The sequence below is a fragment of the Podarcis filfolensis genome, assembly GCF_964270895.1.
Source record: "Podarcis filfolensis genome assembly, chromosome: 1".
Lineage (NCBI taxonomy): Eukaryota > Metazoa > Chordata > Lepidosauria > Squamata > Lacertidae > Podarcis > Podarcis filfolensis.
In genome coordinates, this window is record NC_139604.1 from 44,943,495 (window position 1) to 44,964,154 (window position 20,660).

General features: G+C 43.8%; 1 protein-coding gene across 18 annotated transcripts in view; it reads right to left on the bottom strand.

Annotated features, from left to right (window-relative positions):
• The window catches only part of KALRN (kalirin RhoGEF kinase), a 512,792-nt gene that overhangs the window by 448,323 nt on the left and 43,809 nt on the right, over positions 1 to 20,660 (bottom strand). For 5 of the 18 annotated variants that reach the window (XM_083583680.1, XM_083583658.1, XM_083583679.1 and 2 more), the window contains exon 1: positions 15,226 to 15,792. The exons of 12 other annotated variants lie outside the window; for them this stretch is intronic. In XM_083583680.1, coding sequence (XP_083439806.1) covers positions 15,226 to 15,298 — 73 coding nt within the window. In that variant the 5' untranslated portion in view covers positions 15,299 to 15,792. Of the gene's footprint in view, positions 1 to 15,225; positions 15,793 to 20,660 lie in introns of those variants that run through there. One more of the 18 variants, XM_083583672.1, reaches the window with a different exon arrangement.

A 20,660-nucleotide genomic window follows, 5' to 3' on the forward strand; every position in this document is an offset into this window, starting at 1 on the left:
CTGACAATACCTACCCCTGACACCAGCCCTGCCCACAACATCATGGTTCTGGCCTTGCTGTCTTCCAGTTAATCCCCATTGGAAGCAGGAAATCCTGCTATGTAACTGTGATCAAGTGGGACTGGGTCATTCAAAATTTTGGTCCTTCTCTGTTGTCTTTTAAGGAAGCGCTTAAGATGTTTTTATTCCACCAGGCCTGTAGTGGAAGAAGAAGAAGAAGAAGAAGAAGAAGAAGAAGAAGAAGAAGAAGAAGAAGAAGAAGAGTTTGGATTTGATATCCCGCCTTTCACTCCCTTTAAGGACTCTCAAAGAGGCTAACATTCTCCTTTCCCTTCCTCCCCCACAACAAACTCTCTGAGGTGAGTGGGGCTGAGAGACTTCAAAGAAGTGTGACTGGCCCAAGGTCACCCAGCAGCTGCACGTGGAGGAGCGGAGACGCGAACCCGGTTCCCCAGATTACGAGACTACCGCTCTTAACCACTACACCAGACTGGCTCTCATTGCCAGCAATGTTTGTTTGTTTTTTAAAATATCTTACTCTTAAGTTTTAATGATTTGCTTTCAAGTGTATTAAATTCTTATTGTAAAACACCTTGGTGGTCCTCATTAGGGCCAAAGGGTGGTATTAAAATGTTTCTATGAGTAATAAAAAAATGAGCAACTCCTGTTGCAGAGATGTAGTACGACGTCTCATTCTCAGATGAAGTTGCCTGTTCCAGTCGGAAACAGCTCTTACTGTCACAAAGTTCTTTCTGACGTTTAGTTGAAATCTCCTTTCTTGTAACTCGAAGCCATTGGTTCAGGTCCTAGCCTCCCGAGCTGGAGAAAACAAGCTTGCTCCATCTTCCATGTGACATTCAGTGTAGACAGAAGGACAGACTGACCTAATATACAGTCACTTACTGTGAAAGGGGAAGAGTCACAGCTCAGAGGCAAAGTATATGTTTTTGCATGCAGAAAGTCCCAACATCAATCCCTGACACCTCCAGGTAGGGCTGGAAAAGGCTGCTGTCTTGAGTAGCAATACTGTGCAAGCTGGGCTGGTGCTCTGACTTAGTATGCATAAAGTCACTACTCTTGGCAGAGGGCCTTTGCCCAATCAGGAGGCATCCCCAGATCAGTGACTCGTGCAGATACTCCTTTTCAGCTGCAAGACTGGAATATGTCTCCAATTTTAATTCTGGAGGCAGGGAGGGAGTTTTCCTCAGCTATCAGAAACTTGGAAAAACCAGACTCTAGTGTGTACAAAAGGATGATTGGATTATACCAGTAACACTGGCTTTATTGTTTAAAGGGCAACACAGATATAAAATAACTCATCCATTCATGCTGCTTCTTTATTTCTAGCATCAGCTTTTTGAAGTACCTAAAGCAGCTGCTCCCCTAAAAAATAAAATTACAGCAGACACTCCCTCTCTCTCTCTTAAAAGTTCAAAAGAAAAATCTGGAGAATGAGGCAAAGTACACCCAAATAGGCTTCTGCAATTGGTTGCTCAGCCTTGCTTCCCAGTAGAAATGCTGTCAGTCCAGGCTTTCAAAGCTCACGAGATCATTACTTCACACCCGTTAGGCTTGACTTGCTCCTTCGGATTGAATTTATCCAAATGCTTCAGATGGAGTCTATTAGCATCGTTCTCTGAGCTCCCTGCTCCACTTTTCAAAGATGAAGCAAGCAGTTTAAATTGCCATGAAGGCAACAGTAGATATTTCCAAAAGGGCCAGCTGTTTTATGATATATCCCTCTGAATAGGAGGCAATAACTACAATCGGAACATATATTAAGCATAGTACAATCTCCTCAGTTGTCTTAGCTCCCAGTTCCTCTCTACCATATGCATACACTCCTATATTCTCAACCTTGGAAAATCACAATCCCTAATATTTGGTCCCCATCTTACCCTACTGAAGCCTTCTCCAACCTGGTGCCCTCCACATGTTGTTGGACTACAGCTTCCGTCACCAATGGTCATGCTGGTTGGGGCTGATAGGAACCATAGCCCAAAACATCTGAAGGGTTCCAGGATGGGGGATGCTGTGTTAAAACTTTTTGTATGGGAGAGCCACTATCATTGCCATTCTTCAAAATTCATGTCTTTACCAGAAAAGCCTCTAGCACAGGGGTTGGGGACCTGTAGCCCTCCAGATATTGCTAGACTGCAACTCCCATCAGCTCCATAAGTTTCTAACATTGCAGTCCTATCTATACTCACCTGAGAATAAGTCCCATTGAACTCGCCAGGACTTGCTTCTGAGTAGATGCATATATGACTGCAGACTGAGTAGGTGGGTAAATGTATCCTGTCTAGTGTTTGTTGAAATTGTATGTTTCTAAATGTTGGTTATCTAGGAGAATGTGGACCTTTCAAGCAGGTCTGTTTTCTCCTCCGACTCACTGAAAGGTATGAATTTGAGAAATAGCTTAGATTGGATCTGCACAATTTGTGACTCGCCAGCTGAATGCAGTTCATCAAGTATGTACAATGTAGCCCACCAGAGAATCTCTTGGGGATTTCGTTTTCTTGTTTTCTTGCTGGGACTGCAAAAGGGCATGGCAAGCACATATCAGAACAGTACAGTGGTACCTCGGGTTAAGAACTTAATTCGTTCTGGAGGTCCATTCTTAACCTGAAACTGTTCTTAACCTGAGGTACAACTCTAGCTAATGGGGCCTCCCGCTGCTGCTGCTGTGCTACCGCCACCGCACGATTTCTGAAAATGCACTGGTTGATTGGTACATTGCAGACTTTTTGCCATCTTTTCACCTTCGGATGGTTCGTGGTTAAGACTTTGTAGTCTTGAACAAAGCAAATTTACTCACTCCCCTTGACAATGCAACATTTTCTCAGTTTTGCAACCATGGGAGGGAAACACCTACAGAACGCACTATTCCTTAGCTACTTTCTGGATACACTATACTATCCTTCCTGTCATAGCTTCCTCCTGAACCAACAGCAAATAAATAATTCCCAGCCCCCCACCCCTTCCAGTTCTTGTCTGAGCCACAGGTTTACTGTATGTTAGTGACCCTTAAGTCCTGCTCCCCATCTGTCCCTGCTGTTACACCACCCAAGAAACCCAACTACAGTCACAAGTTGATCCGTGCCGTTATCTCAGCTACAGTGACACAACTGACACTGCAAACTTCATCCCCTGAAACAGAGGGTCCATACACTTGTTTAATACAAGGAATAGATGTAATTGCTTTCACATTATATTACAGAGCTTCTTTACTGCCAACATGGAAATCAAGAAGATCATCTCATAATTGAGACAGGGAGGATTCCTCTGAATATACTAGTCTTCCTCTCAGTTTCAAGAACCTAGCAACATTAATTTCTGTATGACTTAGATTTAACAAATTCAAGATTAACCCTGACAGTTCATAATTTCAAATAAATTAATCATTAGCACAGCAAATAGGCCTGGCAGTTTAAGGCCTGCTCTGAAAACCTGGTTTGATAACCTAAACTCAATGAGTGAGAAATATATGGATACACTGGCTGGTCATATAAATTCTTCCTTGGTTTTATCAATGCTTTTATTTTGTTTTTGCACGCAGATCAAATGTTCAGTCTTTGGCAGAGATTTCATCCCTATTTTCACTGAAATTGCCAGCACAACAATGTCCTTTTCCCCACCCCTACCCCATCTAGGTCCTCTTTGGTGCAACACTTGAACGTTTCTCTGACAAGACTGTGATCTGCTAATTTTACTAAGAGCTGAACTGGCATCTCTGGGGACAATGTTCTTTCCTTACCTTTTCATCCAGTAATATGATTTGCTTGCAGCTAATGAAATACGCTTTCACATTAGCTAGGCTGAGTAAGGAGTTCAATAGGCAATTCCCCATCCTTTTCTGGATGACATATGGTCAAGCGACAACAATACATCCCCCCAACAAAAAGTTAATGTCAACTGCTTTTGACCGAGAATTTCCTCCTTTTCTTTAACATGTCAGAGCAGGAGTTGATAATCCCCACAGACCTCCATTTTTCACCCTCCCCTCATCCCATTTTTTAGTTGCCCCAGTGGTTTATCATGTCCAATTAGCCATCTGCCATGCTGGTATCATCATACAAAAGAAATGCTCTCCCTTCCACCATAACCCATCAGCAGGCCCTTTGTCCAAGCTGACAAATAAGAATCAGGCACCATTGTTCTCTGTCGATGCTGCTGTCCGCATGTAGGCTGCCAATTCTGATTATAACAGCAGGAGTGCCACAGGACACTCTAGGACTCAGGATCTGTGCCAACAACTCCATAGAATATCACCAAGTCATATTTAACAGTGCATATTCTATTTTCAGCAGCTAAACCACATCAGGTCAGATTCCTTTCTCTTGCACATTTGGGGATTCCACAGGGATCTCTTTACTATTTAGTTTTTAATTCAAGATATTATATCTGGAATATACAAGGAGTAGCATCACACTAAGCCTGAGCCATTCTCCTACAGGGCAAGTGTGTGTGTGTGTGTGTGTGTGTGTGTGTGTGTGTGTGTTCAAGTATATAATCTTTTTTTAATTCATAAAGGAACACAGCATTTTCTGACATACTACTTCTTAGCAGGATAGCTCTCAGGGTCGACTTTTGTTGCACTAGCACAAAGCCATGGGTCCATTAGACATCAGATGCAGCTGTTTGATTAGTGCTGCACTGCAAGACTGGCATGTATCAGATGGGCACAACTGTGTGCAAACAGTTTGTGCAATCTGCACTGCCCCTGGATGCAATCATAGATTTCACATCTCACTGCATCACAATTATTATTAGTGCTGGTTTATCCAGGACCATACCATTCCTGACTAAAGACATACAAGCTATACAGTGTGCCTGCATAACTTGTGAAACTGCAAATCAATGCCAGCCCACCACTAACCATGTGTTGTGGACTGCCATGTGTTTGGCAATCCTCCTGTCATTGCATGCTAAGTTTATCTGACCCTCCTGCGAACCACCACAGAGAACTTTCAGCTTGGTCATTCACTTGCTATGTGATGATACTTCCTTTCACTTTCTCATGCTCGCTAGATGTGCAGGAGCTAATAATGTAGAGAGACTTCAAAATAAAATAAAACCTTGAAGAGTCATCTAGTTAAGAACATCCAAAAGGCAATGTGAGCATGGGGATTCTAATCCTAGATATAGAGTCCACGATCTCCATTGTGCCAGCACGGCATATGACCAGAACATTCCTGGAAAGCCTTACCTGGCATTTTCCGGAAAGCATGGAATAGTAGCAGGAATATATCACATTATGCAGGATTTCAGGTGGACTGCACCTCAAGTACTGACCCTGAAACTCCCTGCCCCACATCTTGATATGTAAAATTAAACATGTGAATATTTTCCTAGCATGGAGGGAGAAAACGACATGGACTTTTTCTCATGCTGAATTTCTCTGTTAGACTGCTGTTTAAAACACAGCAGTTGGGCCAGTTAGGAATTCTCTCCACATCCTACTGATATTCATGTTACAGGGATATTGTTTGATTCACACTTTGAGGCAAAGCCTACGTCTCTTTCCTCCATACATATCCCCACCAAAGACTGTTTCTGCAATATAAATGACCACAGCACTCCAACTCACCAATTGCTATTATTAAAGATAATTTTCTCTCATTATCCTCAGCCAAGCATGATGAGAGTAAAAAAGCACAGTATGCCTAATTACAGCAGCTTTATTCCATGGCTGAAATAAAAGAAAAAGTTGCACGAAAACTGCAGAAAGAGATTTTCAGTTTTTGTATTACAGGCAACTTCTTATCTGCAAGTGTCAGATGCAGAGATAAAAGGAGTAGATCTCTATATGCCTGATGTTGCCACATTTGAGCCAAGTTAGGATCAAAGCTACCTTGACTGAATAGGAATATCTCTGCCAATAGACATATTCCACAGGTAGAACTGGAGAGCAAATCTATCCACCTAATGTTTGAAGCTGCAGATGGTACTTGAATGAAGGTTTCCCTGCCACAGGGCACAAGTCTTTTCTGGGAAATGTTTAGGAAGCCATCCCTGAGCTCTTGCCTCAATTACTGTGCTTGCAGAGTCCAACTTCAATAGCTCATTTTCTCCAGTAAGGGGGTAAATGAATGGCCAGCACCATGAGCCTTTACATAGCTACACAGATGTAAGTTCCACAGAGTTCAATGAGGCTTACTCTCAGGTAACTCAGGCAACTCCTGCAGCCAAGCTGGTGTCAAATGCTGCTGCTTTCCTTTGGAGCACATCAGCAGGGCTGAGAGGGGAGTATTGTTGTCTGGGTAGCTCAGGATCTCCATACACACTGCCCAGGCTTGCACCCCAGAGAGGTCACCAGTGCTGCTAACACAGCAATAACAACACAGGAGGCAGCAGTTACGATTTACTGGTCTCTGCAGCCTCAGCAGGCGCTGTGATTCTCCAGCAGTTTGACTTTGCCCCCGGAGGCACACTCCATTGTCTCTCAGGACAGAGGGATGCCAACAACAGGTAAGCACACAAAGAATTCCAGCCTGAAACTGATAGGAGGCTGGATAGCACCCTCTATGAATCCTAGCATGCAGGTGACTAGAAAAACACAGTTCCATCATTACATTTTATAGTTACATTTAATAAAACATAACATTTTAGTTTGATCTGTTTGCTCACTTTCCTTCCTTTGCTGAAGAGGTTTTTTGGAATGTTCCACTTTCTCTAGTAAAACACTGAATTCCATGAGGTTTCATACTGGTCTGCTCCATACTACAGAACAAGAATTGTTTATTCACCATAGTATTGAATGCAGGACCTTCATCCAAATAAAATATGGGCACAAATGCTTCTCATTTGGCCCTCAGCCGTGCTGATGTTTCAAGTAATAAATTACAGGGAAAATTGGGTTAATAAACCCTAGCCCTCCAAAAGTATTTTCCTTTCATATGTTCATAAATACCAATGGTTACTGTACAAGCATGTGTCATAGTACTTTGGTAAAATTGCAGCTCTGTATCTATACTGAAACTTCATTGGAACTATAAGTCATAGCAGCTGAAGCAACAAAATACTTCATCATGGCTCCTAGGTGCTTGCAAGAGGCCCCACACACCTGTCCCAAGTTTCCCTGCAATGGGTCCTCTCTCTTGAAAGGTGTGCGACCATTTCTCCACTGAAAATCAAACTTACACTTTGAAATGTTTCCTATATCCCTCTATGGTCAGAAACAGCTAGCGGTAGCTATTATGTTCTTGACGAATTTGATTTGAGATGTACATTTTTTGGATTCACCCTATTCTTGTGATTGTAGTTTGTTTTATACTGTTTTTAATGTATTTTAAATTGTGACTCACTCTACCACCTTCAGGGATGGTAATAAATTATGTTATTGCTGTTGTTGTTAATACTGCTGTATGCACATGGTCTTGTCAGCAGACAATCTGCAATTAACATATGTTGATGGTGAGAGGTTCCTCTACAAGATCCCATTGTCATTGGTATGCATATTCATTGACCATGCTCAGTCACCTAGTAAAAGGGGGGCACTGGCAGGTTTCACATCTAATAGCCCCTTTTTTGCAAATTATTACCCACATTCATCCTCAGTGATAGCATTTAACCAACTTCCAATGTAATGCTGACAAAGAAGAATGCTATCCCCTGACCTAAACATCAGGAATAACTTTCCAATAGTAAGAGCTGCTTGACAGTGGAACAGAGCGCTGGTGGACTTTCCTTCCTTGGAGGTTTTTAAGCAGAGGTTGGATGGCCATCTGTCATGGATGCTTTAGTTGAGATTCCTGCATTGCAGGGGGTCAGACTAAATGACCTTTGGGGTCACTTCCAACTCTACAATTCTGTGATTCACCTTGAATTAATGTATGTTAGCTATATACCCAAATGACAACAAACAACCATCATTTTTTCCCAGCTACAACAGGCAGTATCTGCTCCTGACTAGTAATCTGGTAGGACAAAACTGCCACAATGTTAAAGTCAACATTGGGATTCCTTGGCAAATTATGACAATCTACTCTGCATCTCAGCCTCATTGATTTATGCGCATCATGGAGGTTGACCATTTATGAAGTCTGAAAGCAAGAAAGTAAAGACATCATGAAAAGCATTGTCTACCAACGGAGACAAACAGATTGATTCAATGTCTATGTCCTATTAAGAGCCGTATAGTTCCTCAGCCTCAAGGAACTCCTTTGCAGACATAATTTCAAGAGCCTCTATTGATCAAACAGCTTGTCCACTGCCAATCATTCATTTTTAACTTGTTTAGTGATAGAACTGCCAGTCAGTTGTGCACAAATGAGCAATAACAAAAGTCTGACACACCAGTAGATGGAAAGGAGAGAGGGAGCCACAGAGACAGAATAATTCATTGCTTTTTTAAAAAAAAAAAAGTAGAAGAATATCAGGAACAGATAACATATCCTACCATATTAAATATAACCAATGTTCAAGCTACACAATAGAATAGTAATTTTAGAAATCAATACCCTCCCCCCACTCTGTATGGATAGAACTAATAATTGCTCTTTCCTGGCATTTTGGGAATTTGCATTGTATTGTTCTGTCACTTCTCCTTTATAAATATTTAATTTAGACAAAGGATTCCTTTGTCTGTTTTCACCAAGGTGTTGTTAAGGAATTCTTGAAATACACAGAAAAAAATATATTTCCCCACAGATCTTTTATTGTAGTAAAAAGTATTGCTAGAAAGGCCACCCTCCTTTTTTTAATGTATACACACAACTTCCTTTTTGATACAGTCAACAAAGTAATTTATATTTTGTTTCACAAATGGGAAACTATATGCAACCCCTATTAATTCAAGATGCCTGGGGAACAGCCAAAACAACTGGAAAACCTAAAACTCACATAAAAAGAGTGTGATTAATATATCCTTATATACCCAAGCTTCAATTCTCCTACGTCTTGTGAATAAACAGCAGAATTAAACACATGCAAAAATATAATTTTAAGTGGTCAGCAACTGGTGGAACATGGGGCCACATGCTTTTAAGTTTCATGGGGGATAAGGCTATCAATAGCTACTAATCATTATGCTTATATACTACTTCCAGAATCAAAGGTACCTTACTTCTGAATACCAGTTGTTGTTGTTGTAGAACAACAGTGGGAAAGGCCTATTGCACTCAAGTCCTGCTTATGGGCTTCCCATGGGCATCTGGTTGGTCACTGAGGGCAATAGGATGCTGAAGTTGACCGTCAAGACTGAGCAGGCAACCAGGTCACAGGCTTCCCCACTATGGCGAGGTGTACTATATTTCTACTGAAAGTATAACTGTTATTTCCAAATTTGTATGTCTAAATTAGACATAGGGTTTCCCAAACTTGGGTCTCCAGCTGTTGCTGAACTACAACTTCCATCATCCCTAGTTAGAAGAACCAGTGGTTGGGGTGATGGGAACTGTAGTCCAAAAACAGCTGGATACCCAACTTTGTGATACCCTGAATTTAGAGCATGTCAATTTTACAGAAATCTGTGCTGCTTCAGTCCTCTTTTTATTATTCATTTTCTCTCTTTTTTGCCATACATAAGATATCACCTTACTGCCAGGTAGAGCTGGATAACAGGGATCTTGAGGGCCCTCCTAGTACTGCACAGAGGGAACCCAGAACAACACTAAACAGCAGCTCTTGCAGGTGAGTTTCTAGCTAAGGCCAACAGGGGAGAATGCAGGGTGAATGTGACTCTCAGACTGGCAAATCAGAAGGCAGATAAACTACTTATTTATTTTTTAAGAGTGACACAGTCATTATGTAAGCCTAATGGAAAGTTAATGGGTGGTGGCTGTAGCTCATAGAGCAAGTGCCTTGCATCTACAAGCTCCTTGGCATTTCCATTTTAGACAAAAGGATCGGTATGGAAAAGGCCTCTGCCAGGGACCTTGGAAAGTCGCTAGGAAGGGCCTATCAGCATTCAGTAGTAGAGCACATGCTTTGCATACAGGTTCAAAGTCCCAGATTGAATCCTTGAATCTCCAGTTAAAAGGGTCAGGTGACAGTGATGGAACTTTACAGTTGTTTGAGTCATAAATTAATGTAGCTAGAACACCATCTGGTCAGCTTGTGATGGATACTTCTTAGCTTTTCTAGACTGAGGGACAAATTGCTTGGAGGCTTGAGAGCTCTCACATGTTCTTTAGATCCTTACACTTCCCTCATAAAGCAGTCAAAGGTGGGCAATCAACTTGATTCTTAGGTGTGGTTAATGTTTCCTTGAGAGAAAGTAAGGTCCTGCTGTCTTGAAAGAAGTAGTGGTTCTAATTCTCTTAAAAATTTAGGTCCAGCTCATGTGAGCCATTATTTCCCAGTATACAATGCACCACTTTTTAAAATAAGGTGCTGGAAAAGATGGAATTATAGGTAATACTCAATACCTGGATCCATTTCAGTCCAGTTTCTGGCCTAGCTATGGGATAGAAACTGCCTTGGTCACCCTGGTGGTGGATGACCAGGATCAGAAAAGAGAGAGGGAGGAGATTGCAATCCTGTTGATTCTTCTAGATATATCTGTGACTTTCAATATCACTGGCCGTGGAGAATGTTACATTTATGTAGAATTTCAGAGTGCTCTATTCGTGACTATGTGTAACAGAGCCACATTACCAAAAAGGCAGAGCAGGCACCAGCCTATGAGCCCCATGCCTTTTAGGAGCACCACCTCTTGGTTATTAAAATTGTTGGCTGGTAAAATAAAAAACTTATCAGGAGATACGTTTGAAAGGGTGGGGAGAGATTTCAACTGCCATGGGGCCTCCCCAGGGTTTAATCTGGCACTGATGAGTAAGCAGCAGACTATAAATTATGCTGAGAATATATCCTGGACCAGAATGGCAACTCTGTACTGAAAGAATCAGTGAGTGGATTAATCTACAACAACAAAATGTACTTCAGATGGGCTCATTGAGGAGATACAAGGAAGCTGTTTGTTGCTACACCTTCTTGGTCTTTTCATCATCCTCTAGGGAATGGCCAGCTAGCAGATGTGACTCCAAAAGTAATTTTATCTGGTCTCTCCCAAACTTTAATCAAGGGTCTGATAAAATGTTTCACTTGTAAGGGGGGGGGTTTCCTTCTTTCCAGAGTTTCACTCAGAAGGAAAAGAATCGGATTTTCAAATTGTGCAAATTAAATATATTCCATGCTGCACTGTTATGTCCCTAATTCTGTATTTCACATATGTCAATGTACATACTTGTTTGAGTTTTTACTGTGCCAGAGTGCACGTGCTCCATAAATTAAGAGCATAAAAAGAAGACTGGTGGATCAGACCAAAGGCCCATCAAGTCCAGCATCATGTTCCCTGTTGCCAACCAGATGTCTACAGGAAGTCCACAACAGCACTCCCACTCCCACTTGTACACTGGTATTCTTAGGCACTGCTTCTGATACCAGAGGCTATAGACAGCCATCATGACTATTAGCCAATTATAGCTTGATCCTGCATGACTTTGTCTAATCCGACTTTAAAGCTGTCCAAGTTCTTGGCCATTACTACACCTTGTGGTAGCAAACTCCACATTGCTATGTGAACCATGTATTGTGTGAAAAAGTTCCTTTGTGCCTGTCCTGAATTTTCCACCATTCAGTTTTACTGGGTGGCTGGGTTCTATTATTATGAGAGATGAAGGAAAACTTTCCTCTGTCCACTTTCACCACTGGGAAACCTTCTGTTAGAAGCCTTCTTAAAGTAAGACCAGCAAATCTGTACTTGCTTTGATCCTGCAAGCTGCTGCCACCTCTCACTTTCCTTGCCCCAAAGTCCATAAACTTATCTTCGGAACAGGTAAAAAGTGGCGGAAGATGCAGTGGCAAGCACTTCGAAGGCCCAATAAAACATCTCCCCCCCCACCCCAGTGACTTGGACTACAAAACCAGGATTCCCAGCAGGAAAAGATGTTCTGATGGGGCTTGGGACTACCTGCCAGTTCAGCTTTCTCCCAGCTCAAAGTTAAGTTTCTGCAGCTTGGAGCAGAGGAAGGGGGAGGAAGAGGTTGTGGTGGGCACTTCATGGGCACCCTTGGACCTTTGCAAGCATCTGATATGAGCACTTACAAAAGTGCATTTTGGGGGAGGAGTAGGATGCTTGTGCATCTCCAAGAGCAACATATCCTTCCATCCCTCAGAGCACTATCTGGAGAACAAGGTGGTCCCTGATCATGAAAGAGTTGGCAAACTATAACAAAGACTTCAGGGAAAGACTTAAAAAACTAACTATGGTGCTATAGAGCAATGACCCACAGTCCTTTCTAATTGCACCAGTGGAAATTTTCAGTGCAGAGCTTATTGTTTCTGGATTAAAACACAGCATTTGGTTGTTTATGAATGCTATCTGTACTAGAGTTACTTCCTTGAATACTATGTTGACTGCTAGCATCTCCTCCCCCTTCCATTTTCTGGTATCTATTAACACTGAGAACAGCAACTCTAAGCACTCAGAACACAAGCATACACAAAGCAAAGAGCCAACAGAACAAGAAGTCTCCCTAGATAAATGGATTTCTTTCCAATAAGAAGAGATTTGATTTTGCCATGCTTGGGCCCACAGCCAAATGCCTAGTTCTGTCTTTCACACTCACTCGCTCTTGTTCATAATTCTTTGTATTAATTTAAAAGTCTGCCTGTTAACTTATCATTACAAACAAATGACACTTTTTGCATCTATGAATTAATAACAAATTCTTGTGTGAAACTAAATCATAGCATGTACAAAAGTGCAATGGAAGGAGAAGCTTCTCAAACATCAATGGATATGAATGCCAAGAAACCTTCCAGGAAATCCATGGGGCACCTAAACAGGATTATAATCAAGATTATTTTGGTATAGAATTTCTGGCAGAGCAGTCAGAAAAGGAAACATCTGATCAGAACATTATTTTTAGTAGCATTTCTTGCAGTAGAAGTGTCACTGAGTAGTTACCTAAACACACACTCAGAAATAACTTTTGAATAAAAAGCCAACAGTCTGTAGAAATAAAGGAATGGAGTGGGGGGTGGCTGGGCTGGAGAAAATTGTTTTAATAGCGTCCATTAAACCATGCACAGCCCAAAGGCACTTGCACACCAGAGGGCTATGAGAAATCTATAATTGCTTTGCTTGTAGCCTTCTTAAGGTATCAACAGGCAAATATCCATCAGCACCGTGTGGCTCCTGAGATATACACACAGCCAGACCTTATTATACTTATCCTCTGAGATCAAAGCATATTCACATAAATGGGGTGCAGCCTTCCATGGAGGGCAGCCAGGGGGCCTGTCATGGATCTGCAGGAATAAACTTCTTGAAAAGTTTGGGCGATGATGCGATTGTTCTGCTGTGGCTGGAGGAACACTCCGCGTGACTGATGATCAGGGCTGAACCAAAGCAGGAGAGAGAGGCAGCTGGAAAAGCAAAGCAGCTGTAGTTGCAGGAGTAAAAAACAGCCTCAGTCTGGAAGGGTCAAGCCTCCATCTAAAGGGAGCATTTAATCCTTTACTATCCTTAATTAAGGCTCTGCCAAGTTGCCTGTAATTCTCCCCCTCCCCATGGAAGTTCTGCTAGTGGAATTGGAAAACACTGGAGGACTGTGAGGTGGGGGTTTTTTATTATACTTTCATCAGAGCTAAGAACAGAATTTAAGACCAAACATATAGGGCTCTCCTGTGTACATGCAAGTTTCACAACCCCCCCTCCCCCATCATGCTCTCTTCTGATGTAGGCGCAGCTGCTTGTATTCAAACTTCTGCTGTTATGTTAGTACCCTCCCCTGAAACCAGAGAGCAAACACCAATCCCCAGGACACTGAATTACATCGTGACATGCCCTCTAAAATCACCTACTGAAAGTCTTTGCCTGGAAAGTTCACAGCAGAATAGCCTATACCTTGCTGAAAACCAAAAATCCACACCAGCGAGGTCTTCAAGGCACATATGAATGAAAACACCCACAGCTACACACACAGGTTGGTTGGCTAACACAGTGCACAAGCGGAGCTAGGAGCCAAGGAGGGGGTTTATGCAAAGATTTCATCAGGGATAATCAAAGGGAGACACAAAGCACTAAGATGTGCAAACAAAAATAGGGATCTTGGTGCAATTTCAAACATGCCATCTCGACTAAAAGCACAGATTTGTTACCTGCAGAATAGGGAGGTGGAGAGGGGGGTCAAATAGGTTCCACAATAACTAATTATGGTCCCTGAATACTCTCCTCCCCACCCACGATCCTCACTCTCCTTATTCATCCAGCGAGGTAACATAGATTGAGGCAGCAGCTCAAAGATGGCTAATATCTAAGCCTCTGGCTCCATCGCCAGACCCAACCTGTACACCAGCCAAGCTTAAAAGGCGTATTTAAGAAGCCAGCATCTCTCCTAGTCTACACAACAGGCACACACCATCATTCAGCCCCTCGTTCGACTTAAGGCTGTAGGTTGGGGAAGATTTCGTGATGCTTTAAAGAGCCTGAAGTACAGCGGGCGATCTGGAGGGGTGTGTGCGTGTAGTGGATGGGTTGCAACCAAGCCTGCTCTCAGGTTTTCCAAAAGTGATCGAAGATCGCCCCGTTCCTGTGCGAAAAGCGAAACGCAGCATTGTGGGTTAAATGCTGTATAATACGGATGAGCCACTAGCCATGAAGCCCAGGAAACTCAATATATATAGGTTTCATCCATATGGGATGAAACCAGCAGGACGGAGAGCGAAACATCAGTCTGCTTTGCCTCGTACAACGGACTGACAGCCAACAGTTTGCCCCCTTCCCCCCTTCCAGATCCGTGGAAACAACCCAAAGCCCAGCGCACAAAAAGCATCGTTGTGCCTGGAGACGGCGGCTTCTCCCTCGAAAGTGTCTGTCTGTCGTGCCAGAGGAGCGGCGGGGGGAGGGCAGAGGGGGTTGGGATATACAGAGGAGACGATAAGTGGGTTTGGTTTGTGGTGGTGGGTTTTTATTTTTGTCCAATAATTACTGGTGTGGGGGAACAATGTAGGGCGGAAGACGAGGCAATAAATCCGGGGGGGGAATCAATTTGGGATCCCTTTCCATAGGGGAGCCCTCCCCCCAAAAAAATACCCTCCCCCTGCTTCCCTCAAAACAAAGGGAATCCAACATCACACGCTCCGCAACGTAAACCATCACCCGAGATATAAACACACCACACACATCACCAAATCTCGCCTCCAGGTCTCGCCGGGGCGCTGGCAGCCCAGCCTGTCTCCCCAACCAGCCGCCGCCGCCGCCCCTCTGCTCTTTACCTGTTCGGAAAAAGGCATCCACCTCGGAATCGGGAACTGCCCCTTCCTCCGCTGCCCCCTCGGCGGGGTTCATGGCTGGGCTCGGGGAGGAGAAGCAGGGGGCTCAGCAGCAGCAGCAGGCACGGCAGCAGCAGCAGCAACGATCCCGGCGGCTGGGTAACATCCAGTGAGTTGAGGAGGAGGAGGAGGAGGAGAGGAGAGGGGCGAGAGAGAGAGAGAGAGAGAGAGAGAGAGGAGACACACACACACACACACATACACACAGGCCGGGAGGAGGGAGGGGGAGGGGAGGGAGGGCGTGTAGGGAAGAGAAAGCAGGGAGGGGAGGGATGGAGGAGCCTTCAGCAGCAACCAGCCCGGGCGAGCCCCATCCCTGCCAGGGGGTCTGCTGGGATCTTCGGCTACTCCTGCCTGTCCTCGGGGGGGGGGTCCCCGCCTCCTCCGCCTCTTCTTCTTACCCCAAAGGCGTGTACACACACACATGCACACACACACACCAGTAGCGCCTCACGCTGCGCCCGCCCCCTCTCCTCTCTATTGTTCAGACCTGCTCTCTGATCGTTCGTTCTCTCTCTCTCTCTCTCTCTCTCTCTCTCTCTCTCTCTCTCTCTCTCTCTCTCCCCCACCCACCACCACCTCCTCCTCCTCCTCAGCTTTTGCCGGCGATCCCCCTCCTCCTATTTGTTCCACGCGTGATACTCTCCCCCACCCACCCACCCACCCAGCCAAACAAACAAAAACCCACCCACCCGAGGTAGGGATATACACAGAGATGACAGCTCAGTTTTCCCCGGGCGCCACCGCTACCACCCACCCGTCCCCCCGCACGACAACACCCCCATCTCTTTTTTTAATCCTCATTGTTGCAAAGCAGCTTTGGCAGGACTTCCTGAAAGGAGGCAGGAAAAGCTGGGAGGCGACGAGCCGCGTAAAGGGAAAGAGAGGGTCGCGTGCGCTTGAGGGAGAGGGGAAGTGCCCTGGGCGAAGATCAAAGGGGCTTCCTCTCTCTCTTCCCCTCGCCTCAATCCCCTTAGTTCGCTCGGGCCACCTTCCCTGTCATCGCAGCCTGCCTTCCCTTCTCTTTCTTTCTTTAGCCCACCTAAGCTCCTCTCCCCCTCCCCACCCTTTCCATCCTCTGATGATTCACCTCCGCTTGCCCTCTCATTATAGAAGCAGCAATTAAAATCCTTTCCTACTTAACCGGAAGAGTAACAAGCAAACAAGAGGGTGTAGGAGCTGGGCAACGTTCAGGTGTGCAAGGAAATGCACGGTGGGCAGCCAGGGAGAGCGACGGGAGGGGGTGTCTAGCTAAGAAAAGGGCAGGGAACTGGCTCCTGTTGAATTTCAGAGAGCGAGAGGTGGAGGGAGGCGGCAGGAGAGCGGCTCCACAGACGTCACTTTGGTAATTGTTGCAGACTGTTGTATCAGTTGGTTTCCAAACAATAATTAGGGGGCTTGACAGTTTCCAGAATAGGACCTGAAGTTCCATTTCTAAAGATGCCCGCAAAGGTTTGTGTGAGAGAGGAAGTGGAAAGAGAAAGGGAGAGAAAATACCATGTTTCCAACAAGTCACTCCCCCCCCCAAAGGATACTTCCAAGGTAGCAGCTTTGCAGCTTAGAATTCATAAGAAGAGCTGCCTGTGGCATCAACACTCTGCATCACTTGTTCTGCCCATTTCCACTCACTTCCTTCCCTTTCTATATCAAGTGAGTGAATTTCTGCCTCCTAAAGGCTCCCAAGATGATGCGTTTAGACAGTGGAGATCAATATTTTTATGAGGGTGGGGGAAAGTGCCTCTGTAGCTCAGCCAGGCCAGGATTACATGATGGAAGCACTTGGAAGTATAAGTGCTATGTCCCAAAAGACTCCATATAAGTACTAGTTGGAAAGATACATACATATTTACGCAGGATGGAGTGACACTGGATAGTGTAACATCATAACAGACTCTGGTTTTCCTGTGTTTTATGCTAATCTTGCTCCGTTCACGTCAGTAACGTGTGCCATTGTAAAAAATCTACTGTTAGATTTCTATAGCACTTGGATACCTTCAGGGGTTGTCAGGTATTTGTACCCAGGTGGAGCATCTAACAGTATTTATTACAATGGCTTCAGAAGTATAAGACCCACCCCCACAAAAATATTTAGACATCACAGAAAGGTTTAGAGGTTGTGAGATGGGATCAAACATTTCCTTCTTGCAGCAGTATCCAAACTGCTTTGTACTATTTAGTAACAGTTGGCCTGGCTGTAGAGTTGGACACACCTTTCATATCTCAAAAACTGTTGTCTGGAGAAGAGAATCCAACCAGTGGTTGGTAGCATGACTGGCTGTTGTGGAGAACCATTGTAAAGACATGATCAAAAGACAAGACTGGGGTGATATACCCCCTCTAAACTACCCCCTTCCCTCCTCCCTCTGTTGAAATCGAGAATGTAAGCTGCTGGTGAGCAAGGGACTGGCTAATTTTGCTTATGCTACTATGTAAAGTGCTATGTACATAGATGCTGCTGAGCGATAAATTAGAGGTAATTAAGAATGTAGGAATAACCTTGCTGGAACAGACCAAAGGCTCATCTAGTGCAGCTTTTTGCTGCAACCAGACGCCTATTGGAAGAAAGACCACAAGCAGTACATGTGTGCAACAGCACTCTCCCTAATAAATAAATAGCCTTCCCCAATAAATGCTCCCCGCCTCTTAATTAGCATATTCTGAATTCTCATAAAAGCTCCCCCCCCACTACATTTGCCTTATGAGAACAAGATTTACAGTCAGAAGGTATAAGCTTATGTCATAATAAATTTTAGTCTTTCAGGCACCACAAGACTGTTAGTTTTCCAACTTCCAGTCGTTGCTTCTTTTGCCATGTGTACCTGTGTCACCTCCAATGTGAACAACATCCTAATTCTAGTCTCTGTCATGTTCCTGGCCTGCTTAACATAGCTAGCTCCATACACTATGCCCAATCTCCCAAGCTCTCCAGTCAAGCCTGCTCCAGGTACCAGGAGAACTGAGCTTTGGTGGGTGAATGCAAGGGGCAGGGCCTTCCCAATTATGGCAGCAACACTGTGGAATGCCCTCCCCAGGGAAGTCCACCTCGCTACATCTTTGTGTACTTTTCATCACTTTGTCAAGTTGTGGTTCTTCTAGGGAGCACTTTGGAGGACAATGGCAATTATAAGACTTTCCTTCAGCAGCAGTGATAGAAAATAACAAATCAGCCCGACTTTTTATTATTGCTTTTTAAAAATGAGTTTTGTTGCATTTTTGTATTATGAACTTGCATTTATTATTTTATTGCAAGTCACTTTGAGTTCTTACAGGAAAAGAAGAAGATTGAAATAAATAGATAAGCAAGAATTCCACAATAACAATCAGCTTTGGTTGATCTTCCTGATTCGGCAGTACAGCCTGAGAGGCTATGCTGCACTGACATTTGCCTGGTTATACTCCAGGAATATCTGAGGCTGCCGGTGGGCTCCAGTCATTGCAAAATCTGCCCCTGAGCACAAAGGCCTCACTTCAGAGCCATGGTTTATTGGTAGAGCACATGCTTTGAATGCAGATGATCCCATATTCAATTCCTGACATTTCTAATTTAAATAAAAGGATTGGCTAGTAGGTGACAGGAAAGACCTTTACTTGGACCACTGTCAATCAGAGTGGTCCATCCTAGACAGACAAACGATAGTCTGATCTGGTATGACAGCATATTTACTGATCCTAAACATTTCTATATAAACAGGTGTGCCTTCAGAAGGATCTTCACTCACCACTTGCAGAGGGAGCAAACACAGCAAAGAAAGACACTGTGAACTGTAAAGGTGCCATCCAGGAAAGGCATAATAGGCAGCATCCTTCACCATATTTCAAGCAACATGCTTTTATTCATTTGAAACACATGCATTTCCTGTTATGATTAAGTATAAATTAAAAATTAAAAACCTTAAACAATTACCTTAAAATTAAGGTGCCTCTCAATGTTCATGGGTGAACATTTTTTTGCACAGCAGGAGACTTTGGCAAGAACAATAAAAAGATCCCCAAATTTCCTGCCTGACAGACCCCTCCCAAAATTTTACCTTATTGGCATCAGTTCATCCACATTGTTCACTACCTGTTTCAATTATTATTATTTTTTAAAAAGTGTCTTCCCCCTGACCCCAGCTTTATTATTCCCCAAAATGCAATCCAGCCAATCGCAGAAAATGATGTGAATGTGATGACATCATAAGGCCAAACAGCTACTGAGATTTAGCGCTGTGACGACATCATTGACGGCACATGTAACTAGTTCAATGAGGTCAGTGCTTTGTGCCTCACATTACTCTCAATCTGGATTGGCAGGGAGGATAAGAAGCGCAGTTGCTATGACAGCTGCTACTTCCTCCTCCTAAGTAAGATGGGCACAACTACACAACCCTTTTCACAGCTACTGCTGAATATATTAGACTTGGCCTTTCCCTTTTACCCCTCCTGCTGAATTCTGTTTTCTCCCTTCTTATGGCACCACCTGGAAGGATAGATAAATGCCGTTTACTGGACCAACATCTCAATAACCTTCACAACACTGTTCTTCAAATGAAAAAAGGAGTGATTTAAGAGGCAATAAATCTGGTAGCGCTGGGTATATGAGAATGTCACACATGTCCTTGTAAAGGACTGCTGGGTATTGCTGCAGACCATGATGTGGTGATCTACTTCCCCATGCATGGAGGATACTGAGGAAGTTAGCTCACTGCCCAGTCCAGACCTCTTGAACTGCTGCAGCTGTGAAGAGGGCAGAGGATGGAGGCAGAGCTGGACCAAGGAGAACCCAGGGAAGGAGAAAAGGCAGCTGGAAGGCATCCCATGAGAGATGAAAGTGGAGCGGCAAACCCCAGTGAGTGGTATCAGGAACAAACTATCACAGACTGGGGTGACCAGAGTATCCAAGGAGAAAGGAAATTAGAGCAGAGGTCAAGTGGAGAACACTATTCCTAGCTATTTCATTACTTCATTATTTATTTATTATTTCATAAAATTTATACACCATTTGACTGTAAAAAAAACCCCAAAGCAGTTTAAAAATTGATTAAAAAAATAAAATCAAGAAAAATTTGCAAGTATACTTTAAAACATACAAAAATTATGATCTTAAAATAGATTAAAATTACCGTACCTCCACTTACTAAGCATCTGGGGAGGCTTGTCTAAACAGGAATGTTTTTAACAGAAAGCTGATGAGGGCTGTCTGAGGCAAAGGACAAGATGGTACTCCCCCTCCCCATTCCATGTCCAGAAGTTGTTCAGCTAGGGTTGCCATTTATCTGGCTGAATGTTCGGGGAAATCCGGACTTATGGCAGTTCATGCCGGCACTGCTGCTTTTGGGCAAAACTTTAAAAAGCTCAATAACTTTTCTGTCTGGATTTTCACTGTTTCAAATATGGCA